The sequence below is a fragment of the Oculina patagonica genome, chromosome 1 (genome assembly GCF_052425735.1).
Source record: "Oculina patagonica isolate OP01 chromosome 1, crgOcupat, whole genome shotgun sequence".
Taxonomy (NCBI): Eukaryota; Metazoa; Cnidaria; class Anthozoa; order Scleractinia; family Oculinidae; genus Oculina; species Oculina patagonica.
Genome location: NC_135758.1, coordinates 46678964 through 46694924, shown reverse-complemented (window position 1 = coordinate 46694924; position 15961 = coordinate 46678964). Strand labels below are relative to the sequence as shown.

Below are 15961 nucleotides of genomic sequence, written 5' to 3'. Positions count from 1 at the left end.
GTTTGCGCTGGATTGACTGACTACAAGCTATATAATTAATATGTAACCGGACTACATGCTTGTCCAATTTGGAAATAATTAGATTCAAAAAATTCCTCTGACAGCCAAATTGGACTCGGCCTACGGCCTCGTCCAATTTTGGTTGCCCTTGGAATTTTTTTCATCAAATTATTTCCAAATTGGACAGCATGTAGTCCAATTACGTATACAAACTTTTGCCAATTTTTTGCGATGCTGAAATCAGCTAAACTGAAAAACATGCCTAAAATCTTATGCTTGCAGCCAAATTGTTATGTAACTATTTTAATTGAAAAACAATGGTCTATTTTGAGTGATTTCCAAACTTAAAAAAACTAATTTTTAGCAAAAAGTTTTTACAATTTCTACTGGACCTACATTCTGACCTAGATTAAGAATTTGACACACTTCAACTGCTAACCACTTTTATATATAAAAACGAAAACAAAATAATAAACAAAAATTTTGGCATTATAACTTGCTTTATATCTTTTTTTTAACTATTTTTCATTCGCTCTGTTTAAGCAATCTCTACAATGATAACATCAGAGAGGGATTTCTCCTTCCAGACAGTGTGGTGTATGTGTAAGTTATAAATGATCTAAACTTCTGATAGCAATGAATTATAATTATTTTGCGAATCTTTTTTGTCTGTAGCTTACTCGACAGAAACACAACCGTTCCTTACTTTAACCCGAAGTTTATAATTCCTAGAAGTCTACGTCTCTAAATAGGACATCTGCAGCGCCGTAGGTAGAATCTTGCATGGTTTGGTTCGAGCGTCAGAGGAGTGAGCGTCTCGGGGAGTCCGGGAATTTTGAAAAATCAGGTTGTTTATGCTCACATTTCCTGCATTCCGAGAGTCGTTTTTAACCCTCACTTCCCGATTAGGTGGACCTTTGTGGCCCGTGGGTGGTTGCGGACGCACCCATCGCACCCCTATCCCCCTCCCCCTGCCTACGGCCCTGCATTCTGCGTATATATAATTTTTACAGTTGGAAATTCCAATATTGTCCACGTGTGGTTTTTAAGTAACCAGTGCGAAGGACCTCGAAGACAGCCTCGGGTTTCTCTCCAGTCAGTGGTTCTACTACCGTCAAGTGTTACCGTCCGTAATAATGATGCCTATCATCATCATACATCATCATCATCATCATCATCATCATCACCGCCGACCGGTTAGCTCAGTGGTAGAGCGCCGGACTGTCGTGCGGGGGGTCTCGGGTTCGACTCCCAGACCGGACCAACACTCCGGGTCTTAAAATAACTGAGGAGAATGTGCTGCCTTTGTAATTACATCTGCTAATGGTTAGACATTCTAGTCTTCTCGGATAAGGACGATAAACCGTAAGCCTCGTCTCCTGCATCTTCAGTGTTATAATCAGCATGGGACGTTAAAGAACCCACACACCCATCGCAAAGAGTAGGGCATAAAGTTCCCGGTGTTGTGGTCTGTTCTATTCCATGGGTTGGGTGGTGGGGTGAGATCATACACATGGACGGATAGCGGCTGCCATAGGCGCCTTATATGCTGATGTCCGGTCTCATCCCATAAATTCGAATTGGGAAGCGCTTTGATCACGAGCTTTGAAATCGCGCTATATAAGCACTTAAATTATCATCATCATCATCATCATAGCATGTGTTTTTACATTTTACGTGGAAAGTACCAAAACATTTTTTTTTTATCACAGGGATATACAACAAAATAAACTTTCACTCGACGACCTCAAAGTGATTGTCAAAGGAAAGAGAAAGCTTACCCACTTGTAAGTGTTGAAATCTAAATACCACGTTTGTGCACTCTCAATAGAATAAACCGAGACAAGACGTTAAGTCAATAATTCGATTTAAATGAGGCTACAAAAATAAGAACGGTTTACTTCAAATATACTAAGTCAAGATTTTCAACAAATAATGATAATTATTTACCATGTATTCTTCCACATTACGCAACAACACATATCAGCTTAGAAAAGATAACACTGGTCAATCAAAATTCAAGAAGCTGTTATGCAGGCTTTTAAACAAAAAAAAATGCCTAGAAACGTACCTGATGAAAACTTTTCGTTTTGTAATCGAAACCAGCGCTACACTTTAATATTTAAGTTTAACTGTATACTTTTTCGGGAGATGAGATGTCAACCACAATTATTTATAAAGTCATATAGTTAAATCGAAAGCTTACATTTGCATGTGTACAACTGCATGTTTCAAGTTTTTCTCATTCTTTAGAAGCAGGGAGTTTTGGCTCATGAACGTTCGCTTCCTTTACGTCTAGCTTGAAAGGTCTACGAAACCGTCAGAATCCTTTTTGTTTTTATATCCTATTTTAATTATTGTCATGAACTTTTTACACCAGTCTCTCGCTCGAATAGAGAGGGCAACCTCATTCCGCGAAATGACATCATTAATAAATTGGTTGGTTGTTTGACTGATGCAGGTTAATCGATGGGAATCCTATCGGCCCAACACTTACTGCCGATACCTTTGCTAGTTTGGAAAGCATGAAAAGTTTGTAAGTTGTTTCTCTTTTTTTGTTACATTTACCTCATGCAAAAGCTTAAGGATGTACTGTATGACCACAGTTCGAGATATTTGTAGCAACCGATAATGTTAAGGTTCCTCAAAAGGTTTCTTTCTTTGCAAAAATAACACTCCAGTATTTTAAACTTAAAGGTTTATCTGCTCTGTTGAAGAAAGGGTTGGAAAAACCTGAATGGTTAAAAAAAAAATTGTGTAGAATTCGTTTGGAGTTTGGATGAAATGCTGAAGAAAGTAGAACCTTCAATTGAACTATCCTGGTTATACTTAAACACTTCGCAATACACACTAAACATAGTAGCGCCTCTACCAGTCACCTTCATATAGTTGTTTAAATTAAGGTGGCTGGTATCCATTTCAGCCTTTTAGTGCTCTTATACTTCTACTGGTCAGTATTACGGCAAATCTTTATCAGTTGTTACTCAATAATGGTATCAAATATCATAAAGATGGCTCCGGATTTTGGTATTAAATAAATGATTAGTGAATACATTTTGGTTTTTTTCATTGAAATTACTTGTTACAATAGCAACACTCCAAATTCTGGCTTTTAAGCGCTTATAAATTAAAAAAACGAGCTCTTTGACCCCATTTTTTATTATTTATTAAAGATTGAATAGCATGTTAACCCTCGGACGTACAAGGGGGGGAAAACGATTTACTCTACAGTACTGAAACTTTCAGTAGCTGTTCATTCATCCTTTGCCGAATGCTTGATATGTCAATCATGTGTCCATGATATTTGACGTTGCCATGGCAACGTCATAAATACAGGCAGGTCTTGCCAAAAATCGTCATTTTTAACATTATTCTTTATTTTTTCCATTTTTTTCAAACAGAATTGCACGATTTGTTTATTTTAACATTCCATAAGCATTCTGACTTGATTTTGCATCAAATTACGTTATTTTGTGACTTTCTAAGAAAATGTTGAAATCCAAGATGGCGGATCCAAGATGGCGGCTCTAATGACGTCACGTGACGTCATATGACGTCACAGCCAAGAAAAATTATGTCATAAAAAATTACTATATTTAGAGAGGAAGCCACATCAGCGCTAGCTGGTTTTCATGCGGGTCCTCTGTCCAGGTCGAATTGGAAGAGTAGTTCATCTTGTAGAGTAGGCTACGGGCTTTCTTCTGAGAGCAAAATAATTTCGCTACGCCTTAATATAACGAAAACTCCGGGAAGGGGTTCCATCCACCCCCCCCCCCCCACCCCCTTTGTACGATGGTGGGGGTATGAGTTTGCTTGTACGTCCGGGGGTTAAGATACAGCTTTCTGCAAAGTTAAAAAAAATCTTCGAAACCGTATTAGAGCCACATTAAGGTGGCTCAACTGGATTTTTTAGGGGTAACACCGCTCAAGTTTGAGAATTAACTACGTCGCCATTAACAACGCTATCGAAAAACGATAACCACAGTTGTATTAGATAAAGATGAAATTTTTTTATGACCAGTGTTATATTGACATCGGAGTTGCCATAGCGACGAAATGACGTCATTACGTTTTTTACTTTCGCTCCTATTCCCCGGCACCAGGAGATTTTTTCGGAAATCGCTCAAAGGAGCTTGTACCACACATAGCTGCCTCGATGTTGGTAAAGTTTAAACAAATTCTATGAGAGCGTTTTCGAAATATTTGGGGATGAAGTTTTGGGGGCTGTAAATACAGTCAAAAACATACTGACGAGAAAATGGGGTAATATCTTAAGAAAACGACGCGCCTGTGGATTGCAGTTTCATCTTATAGTAGTTCGATTCCATTTAAAATCGTGTGTAAAACAGTGGTGGAGATTGCTTTGGTCGATTGCGAGAAAAAAGAATTTGATGAGCGTGCGTTCCGATGCTCTTGTTGCCATTTTTGTTTATAATTTGGTCTATGCCTACAAAAGTGATAATAAATTAAAAACCGCTCGATGAATTTTTTTTAAACTTTGACAAACTCGAGGTTTGTTATCAAGTGATATAGTTTGCAAGTTGCAAGCTCATTGAATACATTTAAGGCCATAAAATGGGGCCTCCAATGTACTGATTTTTTCTCCCAGATTTCGTGTTTACAAGCTAGTGTCCTCATTATTCACGGGTATTGTTTTGAAGTTTCATTTCCACGTGCACGACTTTAGCAAAAAATTCATTTGCATTAACTAGGTCACTCGACTGCTTTCCGAACAAATTTCCGAAACATGCTTCTATTGCTTAAAAATAAAATATAACAGCATTTGTCGGGCTATTAAGCTGTAGGGACATCTTTGTCCAGACAACGAAAGCTATAATTCTGCAGATGTTGTCATTGCTATTCTCATCCCAAGGCAGATTAGCATGCTTCGGAAAAATTTTCGGAAAGCAATCGAGCGTCCTGTTTAATGCAAATGCTTTTTTTGCTGGAGTCGTGCACGTAGATATGAAACTTGAAAACAATGCCTGTGAATAATGAGGACACTCGCTTGTAAACACAAAATCTGCGAGAACAAATCAGTTCATTGGAGGCCCAATTTTATTACCTTAAATGTTTTCAATGAGCTTGAAACTTGCAAGCTATATCAATTGATAACAAATCTCGAGTTTGTCAAAGTTTAAAAAAAATTCATCGAGCGGTTTTTAATCTATTATCCCTTTTGTAGGCAAAGACCAAATTATAAACAAAAATGGCAACAAGAGCATCGGAACGCACGCTCATCAAATTCTTTTTTCTCGCAATCGACCAAAGCAATCTACACCACTGTTTTACACACGATTTTAAATGGAATTGAACTACTATAAGATGAAACTGCAATCCACAGGCGCGTCGTTTTCTTAAGATATTACCCCATTTTCTCGTCAGTATGTTTTTGACTGTATTTATAGCCCCCAAAACTTCATCCCCAAATATTTCGAAAACGCTCTCATAGAATTTGTTTAAACTTTGCCAACACCGAGGCAGCTATGTGTGGTACAAGCTCCTTTGAGCGATTTCCGAAAAAATCTCCTGGTGCCGGGGAATAGGAGCGAAAGTAAAAAACGTAATGACGTCATTTCGTCGCTATGGCAACTCCGATGTCAATCTAACACTGGTCATAAAAAAATTTCATCCTTATCTAATACAACTGTGGTTATCGTTTTTCGATAGCGTTGTTAATGGCGACGTAGTTAATTCTCAAACTTGAGCGGTGTTACCCCTAAAAAATCCAGTTGAGCCACCTTAAATTTTATTAACTTTGCAGAAAGTTGTATCAGCATGTTCAACAATAAAAAATGTGGTCATCGAGCTCGTTTTTGAGTTATAAGCACTTTAAACCAAAATAAAGGGTGTTTTTAACAGGTGGTACTATTGCTATGGTAACAAGTGACGTAAAAAATAACCAAAATGCATTCACCAATCATTAAGCATTTTCTTTGATACCATTAATGAATCAGTTAATAATAAGAAACTGTTGTACTGACCTGTCAAAGTATAAGAGCTTAGAAGTGCTGAAAACTAATACCAACCCCCTTAATTTTTAATCCTTTGTAAGGTTCTTATCTGCCTTCGCACATGTGCACTCCTAGATCTATGCGAGGCTGTAACCTAGAATATATCGAGAGTGAAGCTTTGGTAGCGATGAGGAACTTGGAGAGCCTGTAAGTGAACTATTTAGCTAGTTAAGCGGCACTTCAAATTTACCAGAACCTTCTACCTACGAAGAAAAAAAAATATAAATGGAACACAATTTTTTATAGCTAGATGAACTGGGGATCACTTTATTTTGCATAAAAGCGGACAAATCTTGGCACTTTAGGTATATCGCAAGTTATCTGTTATGTACGGATGACGGATAACAGTCACTTCATGACCATAATTATGTGGACATCGTGTTTTACACAATTAAATAAAATACAGTACATATTTGGGACCGGACCCATTGGGCAAATGTTTTTTTTTCTTTTGCGAAAAAAATCTGTCACTAGTTCTCTTAGACAAGTGCACCCGTTATTGTTTTAATTACCCAATTTTACTAAGCCTTAACAAACTTTAAAGACGCCTTCGTCCTGATTCGGAGCAAGACAATTTTTTTCAAGAGTCAAAACTGACTGATTTTTTTTAATAAACTTGCCATTAACCTAAAGGAAATGGCTCGCAGATCTTCTTTCCATTTCTCTTCAGGGGTAAAAATAATCTTAAATTATATTTCATTTATTCTTATTAATTGACAAACACTTTATCATGAGCTTCTGGCACGGGAGACTGGGAAATCACTGTCAGTGTACTTGACGTTAAAAAAAAATAGCTTTACATTTTACCTTTATTGTTCGATCGTGTACAGGCACGAACACCATGCAGTGTCGAAAAGTTTTTTTCTTTTTAGTTTTTTTTTTCATAGTTTAAGTTCGTCTTACAAGTTAATTTTATATCAGGATTATATCAATCGGGGTCTTAAAATAACTGAGGAGAATGTGCTGCCTCTGTAATTACATCTGCAATTGGTTAGACATTCTAGTCTTCTCGGAAAAGGACGATAGACCGTAGATCCTGTCTGCTGTATCTTCAGGCAAATAACAGGGGACGATAAAGAACCCATGCACTTTTCGCAAAGAGTAGGACACGAAGCTCTCGGTGTTGTGGTCTGGCCTTTACACTTGTATCGTAAATAACATTCTGTGTAAAGCGCATTTGAACATAAACATATGGAAAATGCGCTATGTAAATGCATTATTATTATATCACAGAAAACTTCAAAACAATTTTCTGTCAGTGCTGCACCCAGGGAGCTTGCATGGACCTTCTGATAAACTCAAGAATCTGTGAGTAAATCCATAATATAGCAAAGTATTTTCCTTATTTGTAATGTCTTATACAATCCATGGTTTCTGACGCGATAATTATAAATAAAGCTATGAAATAGATATGAAGAACGACAGTCAATCATATGTGACTTCAAATCTCGAAATTATTGTAAGAACGGATTAAAGAGTATATATAAAAACAAGTATTTATTTTCTTCCGCGCGCCCAATCAAAGACGACCGTGGTGAATTATTTATTTTTTTTTTTTACTTTCAAGTATAAAAAAACTGGTGTGGTTTTTGTCTGTAGGCCCGCTTGCACGGGCGAGCACTACCGATCCGGGCACTTTTCGAACGGGCACTATGGGTTTATAGTGCCCTCCACGGATTAACACTATCGCGTCACGTGATTTAAACCAATCAGAATCGGAGAAAAATTAGTAGTGAACAATAAGAGACATGTTAAGAGGTGATAGTCGATTAGGCCTTCGTCACATTGGCTAAAACCTTATAAGAATTTCTATTTATGAACAGTTTTTGTTTTAGAAGCTCTGCAGTGTTTTTCTGTGTCTGTATTTACTTAACACGTCAAAACACGCAGGGTTGTAATATTAATTAATCATTGATTTCCACAGATACTTCGATTCGAACAAAATATCGTCTATAGCCGATGGAACATTCCGATCATTTAGTAACTTAGAAATGCTGTAAGTACTTACGAACTATAAAACATAGCAATCATTGTACACTTTCTTCCTTAAATAGATCCCTTCCTCATAGTATCAACCTTGTTAATGGCCCAGCTCGCCACTAGTCTCTCGTAGCTCAGTTGGTTAGAGCGCCCAACCGGCATTCTGGGAGGCCATGGGTTCAATTCCCGTGTTATTGCTGAAAAATTCATCATCAACAAGACTGAATCCATAGTTATAAATTTGTTTGGCGTTTTATCTCAGGAGTTTAGACCGCAACCGATTGAGTTCGGTACCGGATTTAACTGGAATAACAAGCATCTCATCTTTGTAAGTGTAACAAACTTGTCAAAAACTAAAACTCAATTAATCACTTTCAGAGGGAACTATCTGTTCAAAGTGTATTAGCAATAACGACCAAACCTCGTGAGTTTTCCTGAAATGTATTGGGAATCATTTTTATGCCTATTTTTAAGTAACTTAATGCCTTTGGTGGCTTTACCCGATCTAAGATTTTATTGGGTTTACTTCTCTGTTCAGGTATAATTTCGCTTAGTTCCTTCTTGAATTTTTAGAACGTTGTTTGCCCATGTGTTTTTAAACATTTTTAAACTGATGAGGTTCAAGATAGTGGATTCACGATAGTAGATCTAAGATGGCGGGATTTGCAGACGTTGATGCCATTCTTCCGTTAGGATATGGAGTGGTAGTTCATTTTTCAGTTATTACCATAGCATAAATACTTTTGGAAATAGAGAGCAGATGCACCTTGTGCTTCCTCGCTAGCTCTAACCGTTAATGCAAGAGTTTTAACGTTTAACTAAATGCAACAATAAAATGTCAATGTTCTGTTTTTAACCCAAGTGTTTGATTTTTCTTAGATGTTTTTCACAAAATAATATAAAGAATGTAACTTGGCTTGGAAAATATGGCATCAGGAAAGTTTCTTCGCTGTAAGTAAATGAAGCATTGTTCCATTGCAAAAGTATTCAAGGGTTCAAGGAACCACGACAACGTCATTACTTTTGCTTAGCAGCTCACTGTAATGTTCACTTCACATGCTGGGGTGGGATGAGGGAAAGAAAGAGAGTCAGTTGAAGACAAAGCCATGCTGGGAAGCGATACAAGTCATGCTTAAATCAAGCCATTGCTAAGAAAGAAGTCACGCAAAAACATTTACTTTTTCTTGAAAAGTTTTTTGAATATAGGGATTACAGTCAACTCTCTCTTAACGGGCACCTCTATAAGACGGACACCTGCATAAGACGGACAGCTAGTGATGGTCCCTGTTGTTTTTCAGTCATTTTACTGTAACCAAACTCCCTATAAGACGGACACCTCTCTAAGACGGACAACGGACAATTTGAAATCATTAACGGACACTTGAGAAGTGTTTTTTTATCATGCTTTATTATTGAAAATACTTCCAAACGTCGTATCGACCTAAAGCAAAGTTAGTCAGCGCCCTAAGGATACGTGAATACCAAGCTTACTTACCAGAAATAATGACGCTTTAACGGATTACTTCTCTGCTTACGTGTATGGACACTAAAGAGGTCATTTTCTACTTACAGTATTACATTTTGTAGCTCTCAATTTTTGCTTTAACAAGCAAATACGGCCTTTTATTTTAGTCTTGTTGCAGTTAGTAAAGGTTTGTTGCGTTGTGCAAAGGTTTAGCTTTATTATCTCAGAATTACTGGTGTCACGTTACCTCGACTCTCTACAAAACAGACACCTCTCTAAGACGGACAGTTGCGGCCGGTCCCGAAGGCGTCTGTCTTAGAGAGAGTTGACTGTAATGCGAACACATGTGCAGAATTCTTACACAGGCAGATTTTGCGCCTGAAGTTTTTCCATTTTCAGCCGGATTATCACGTTATGTTTCACGTCACGGAGTAAAATCTCGACGGCGTCAAATATAAAGCGAAATATCCGTCATAAAAAAACTGGTAAATAACTTAATGATCAGTAGGATGAGTTGAATTAGTATAATACGCAAAACGTCATTTTTGCCAAAGCGGTAGGTAGGCGTTATCACTCTTTTCCTTTCCCTTTAGCATGATTCATGGACAAAAATGTTTATGAACCCTGCTGGTAAACGTCAAATAAGCAAAAAAACAAAAAACAAAACAAAACAAAAAAAACAACAACAACAAACAAAATGCAAATTTTCATTTTTCTACGACCGTGCACAATTTTTGTTTTTGGGTTTGGACACTATGAATAAATTACGTAACCGAGACGTTTCTATAGGTAAGTTACCCTGGCAGAAGTTATCAACTATTGTGTATTGCGTAGGGTCAAGGTCAAAAAATGTGGACTAAAGAGAGGCCGTTGACGAGATTTATTACCATTCTATTCCAATAATGTCGATATGTCGTTATCAATCATTTCATTGCTACTGCGGATGCCCTGCATCGCTTTGCTGCACTTCTGAGTTCTTTCACAGAGGCTTTTTCTTTGCCCCGCTCATCTATACCGCTATTCTTCGCACACCTTAAAATGGAGCTCTATCTGGTCCAAGGAAAGTCAAGCAGCTTAACTAAGGCCGATATACTCGAGCAAACCAAAAACGTTGGAATGGCATCATGTTATTTTTTATATGGTTTTAAAGGCAAGGGCACGGTTTTTTTCTTGTCACCTTATTATCCAAAATTATTATGTATTGTACTTAAATAACCGCCTGAAATTTATTACCCCTCTATTTCTCCCCTCTCTCTTATACGGTAATAAAATATTGTTTCGTTTAAGCTCTAAATATACGCTACCTTATCAATATGTCGCGATTGGTTTGTATCTTTTATAATAGAACTTTAATAGGAAATGAGATAGAGGAACTACCACTGGGAGTGTTTCAGAATTTGTCAATTCTTTCTCTGTAAGTAACTCGTTTTATTTAGTAATTTAATTCTGATAAAATTAGCATACACTTAGATCATCTTCCCATTATATGAAAGATGTAAAGACAGGCTATATAAAAAATTCGAGTTAATAAGTTGACACTGGCTAAAAATATTGTTTTTGGACGTTTCGGCCACTACTGTTGCCTTCTTCAGCAAGATAAAAATGCTAATGTTCAACGACGTCCTGTTAAATATGTAACAAATGTGTGATTAAAAATTAAATGAACTTTCCGAGTGCAAACGAAAGTCTCTAGAGCATTCTTAATAAGTCTATGAATTCTTAATGCTATTGTAAACGTTTGGTAGCGCTATGAGCGCTATGACCGAGTGTTTATGCTGGGGATGGTGGTGTGATCTGAAATCCAGGTAACGATCGGTGTACAGACACGGTGATCGAGCCATCTTCTTGTCTGGTTGTTTTGGTGTCAAGAAAGGCAATGGAACCTTCTGATTCTTCCTCGATTATAAATTTGATTTGAGGGTTGATGGAATTTAGATGTAAGTGGAATTCATCCACGCGTTTCCTTTTTACACATACGTGGCTGTCATCTACGTATCTAAACCACCATTTGGGAGGGTTAGGGGTCGAAGAGAGAGCCTTTTCTTCGACATGTTCCATGACGAGATTGGCCAAGATTGCGGATGGGATCAGACAACCGAAAATTTGTTGGAAATGGTTGCATTAAGAATGCTCTAGAGACTTTTGTTGCACTCGGAAAGTTCATTTAGTTTTCACACATTCGTTACATATTTTAACAGGACGCCGTTGAACATTTGCATTTTTATCTTGCTGAAGAAGGCAACAGTAGTGGCCAAAACGTCCAAAAACAATATTTTTAGCCAGTTTCAACTTATTAATTCGAATTTTTAACATGCTTGGCAACAACCCGAACATTTTTAACAGGCTATATATGTTAATTCGACGGCTTAGAGTGGTTTTCACTTGAGTGTCGAAAGTAAATTGCGTTTGCTTTGGTTTTGCATTTCTACGCTTAGTGATTGGGTTAAAAATCTCGCGCCACTTTCTCAGCTAATCAGAACTAAAAACAAAACTAATCGGGACTCGCTCGCGTGTTAGCTACATGCATTTGCCTCGAGTTTTGATTGGTTCACTGGATTGTCTATGTCCTTTGTGATTAGCCACAGTAATTACTTTGGTTTTGGTTTTACGACACTCAATTGAAAACTGCTCTAAAACAGCAAAAACGTGATGCATTAAGAAGCAGAAATATATGTCCACTTTCGAAAGGTGTCTGTTTAAGGCATGTTTAAAATATAATGTTTGTAACTGCGAGCTGAAAAAGTATATGTCCACAGAGATTCGACTGTAACTATTGACCGCGATCCTTAAAAGTCACCCAGTTTAAAGTTATATTTTAATAATAATGATTTTCGTTAGAAGTAAAGTTAAAATGGTTAAAACATATATTAAATACTGCGTTTTGTTTTTAGTGACTTGTCATTCAACAACATAAAGTCCATCGAAGATGGAGCGTTTCGTGGCTGTGAAGATTTATATCAACTGTAAGACAAAATTTTACCACTTCTTTATATGATTAAAGAGCTACATTAGCAACAGTAACGTTGAATGAGACTAACGTTATAGTTTTGGAACAGAACGGTTTTTACGTTAACGGTTAATGTTTTCCTTGCGTTTATTTTAAGGTTTCTAAACTTTAACAACATATCACATATTAACGCGGACACGTTTTCCGGGCTTGCGAAGCTTCGAACATTGTAAGTAGAAAACCTTTACATGGTCATGTACCCCAAATTGTTTGTCTTGATTTGTAAGTAACTACATTTGTGTTCTGATATGCGAAATAATATTGTCTATCGAAAACTGACTACTTTTGATAAGTCAACTAGTTTAACATGTTTCCTTCTTAAGGCGCAATCGTGGTCGAGTGTTGACTGGGTTTTAGCTCTAGATCTCTACTCTGGTTGCTTGTCAGATTTGCAACAAAGCAGCCCATAGGTCTCTCAGCAAAAAGCATTATTAATACCAAGTTTTTTGCCAATTACACCGCTTTTGGTGTTACGTGCACAACGGATTTCTTTTAACATCCATTTTTCGACATCGTCTTTCGACGTGCTGTTTGAAATGAGCCAATCAAAATCGAGACATTCTAGTGTTTGTTTCATACAAATGAACCACAAGTCCAGCAGGTCATGCAAGTGGTCTGTGATTGGTTGATTTTCCGTCGTGTTAGCATATCGAAGGATGGTTGTCAAAAGATAGCCGCTATGCACCTTACACTGAAACCGGGCGTAATTTGAGTACATTGACTGAACAGATGACGACAGAAAATATTCATCTGCCTTTGTTCACTTCTTGCTTATGATATACTCATTATATTACTTTTTTTGTTTATTCGCGACTTAGCTGATATTGTCGATTTTTTTCCCTTTAGGATGATTGCTAACAATAATTTATCAGCAATTCCTAATGGAACCTTCAGTGATACAAATCTGAACACACTGTACGTATTAAAAATGAACACCTGAATATCTTTGTAAAGGAAATATTTGACATAAAGTCCTTTGGGAAGCAGGGGTGGCGCAGTCGTGAGAGCACTCGTCTCCCACCAATATGGGGCCCGGGTTCGATTCCGGCCTGGTGCCATATGTGGGTTGAGTTTGTTGTTGGTTCTCGGCCTTGCTCCGAGGATTCTTCTACGGGTTCTCCGGTTTTCCTCCCTCCACAAAAACCAACACTCCAAATTCCAATTCGACCTTGGATGCACGTACACGTCTTAACGAGCTACTGAGCTCTTTCGTGTCACGTGGGTAAATAAATTACATTTTAAATTACATTACAAAGGCTAAGCTTATGGTTAGTGCAGAGCGTTGGTGTATCTTGCTTGTTTGTGTTCACTTTCGTTATGCAGCTCTTCGAGCAAAAGTCTCGCACGAATGTTCAGGACAACCAGGTGTCAATGCTGCCAGGGGTGCTCTAAAATTAAATAACACTGCTTCAAGCAAGAATAATTTTCTCTATAGTTTAACGCCTCATGCTTGAGGAACGGTTACTGAAGTTAATTGCTGGGTCGGACGAGCCACGCAATGAGTTTTCGACGCCATATTGACGAGTAGGCAAAGCGGTTAGAAATTACAGTGTTTGTATGGGAATCCGACGACAAATATGTTGTACAAAAATTAATTTCTGGACAGCTTATGAATTGTAAAGTTGAGATACTAGGCAAAAGTTTTTATTTGCATAGTTCGAAAGATGTAGCTGGACTAGAAAGAGTTCAGTTGCGTTTTTAATTTTCCATACGTTTGTCTGTATTTTTCCGCATGATTGACGCGGTTAGCAGAAAAAATAGAAACGAATGTATGGGAAATTAAAAACGTACCTGGACGCTTTGTAGACCAGTTACATCCTTCAAACTCTACGATAAGCACAAAGACAGTATGAATGAAGCTATGAGAACATGTCTTATTCTCTGCAGTGGAGGCTTTAAATTTAGACCTTCGGTAATTGTGTGCTTCAAGTTTATTATGTAAAAAAAAACTTCTAAAACGAGCAAGCTGTGACCAGTTGTCATTATGCTCTTTCACAATTATTGTGACGACAATAGCACAGTGAGTGCTGTTACGCATATTGAAAAAAAACCTAACAAGTTCAAAGTTAAATAAATGTCTGAACATGGGCTTTTCTGATCTGGTGGCATGTTTACGAACCTGAAAGGCTAATGTAATGTTGCAAAGCGAATACCCTGGACATTTAAAATCTTGAAATAACAATAGCTTTTTGCAGAAAAGGAACATGTTACTTGTTGGAAGTGGGTCGTTCAAAAAGGATCCTGTTTCTTTTCTGCAGAAACCTTATGTTATTTCTCGCAACATTGATTCCTGACTTACGGATGTTGGACGAGTGCAAATGTAATAAGTTAATGATAAATTTACTTCAAGGAACTTTACCAGTTAAATCAATTTGATTAACATATCCTTATAAAAAATACTTGGAAGGGAATTCGTTTGCAATATTTTTAGACAAGACAACAATTCAGCCATATTCAGTAACGAAACTCAAATTTTCAACAAATTCAATCCCCCCCCTCCCCCTTTTTTACATCCTTGACATGAGTTACCCATAATCTCACAGTGGTGGAAGTTATGGAAAATATCAATATAAGACGATTTTTCGCGTGAACGCCTATAACGTCTTGCATGAAGTTAATTTTCCATACTTTGTGATGCGTTTTCAGGTTTCTCCACAACAATGAAATCAAATCAGTCGAACAAAAGGCTTTTCACGGTCTAAGCAACCTAGACTCACTGTAAGTATAAAGACTTTTGACAAAAAAAAAGATGTTTACCTTTAATAATAATAATAATAATAATAATAATAATAATAATAATAATAATAATAATAATAATAATAATAATAAATGAATCAAATTAGTTTGAAACATGAGAAGAAGAAGAAAGCATAACTAAACAGGCCGACCCACTTACGTACGTATATAAAGACGACCAACTTCCTTTGAAGCATCACTAAGGTAGCACTGCAGCCATGAGAGAAATAATACTCTTTTCTCTATGAAATTAATGGTTTCGAAGGGAAGACATTTATTCACAATACCAACCAATCGCTTTTCATTTTGTGGACGTAGCATTACAATTTTCCATGTAAAATCTGTAGCTTTACAAGAATTACAGACTGAGCCGAAGATATGACCGTAGAAGTCATCATCATCACATCATCGTCATCATCAACATCATCATCATCATCATCAACATCATCATCATCTTTTATTTCAACACGATGAGATTAAAGCACAATGCTTGTAGGGTCACTAATATTACTACTATATACTAGTTATGCAACGCTTTCGAGTGGTATACTAAACACTTATTCTACGAGCGCGCGTTGGATATGAGATGGTAGATAGCTTTAGTCATCCCATATCTAACAAACGGGAGTGGAATAATTGTTTTATCAAAAAAAAAAAAAAAAAAAAACATGTTATATGAGCTTATATACCATTGCCTGTTAACCAACCAAAACGCAAGAATTGCAATATAACATTGGAAGTTTTTAATAATTAACAATT

At 37.1% G+C, this 15961-nt stretch overlaps 1 protein-coding gene across 1 annotated transcript in view; it reads left to right on the top strand.

Moving 5' to 3' along the window:
• Positions 1–15961, top strand: part of LOC144633689 (uncharacterized) — a 34013-nt gene that overhangs the window by 10995 nt on the left and 7057 nt on the right. Inside the window, exons 4-16 of the mRNA XM_078492553.1 lie at positions 544–603; positions 1713–1787; positions 2462–2536; positions 6090–6161; positions 7248–7322; positions 7939–8010; positions 8257–8322; positions 8874–8945; positions 10805–10873; positions 12351–12422; positions 12564–12635; positions 13313–13381; positions 15113–15184. Of these exons, the coding sequence (XP_078348679.1) occupies positions 544–603; positions 1713–1787; positions 2462–2536; positions 6090–6161; positions 7248–7322; positions 7939–8010; positions 8257–8322; positions 8874–8945; positions 10805–10873; positions 12351–12422; positions 12564–12635; positions 13313–13381; positions 15113–15184 (921 nt within the window). The remainder of the gene's footprint in view (positions 1–543; positions 604–1712; positions 1788–2461; positions 2537–6089; positions 6162–7247; positions 7323–7938; positions 8011–8256; positions 8323–8873; positions 8946–10804; positions 10874–12350; positions 12423–12563; positions 12636–13312; positions 13382–15112; positions 15185–15961) is intronic.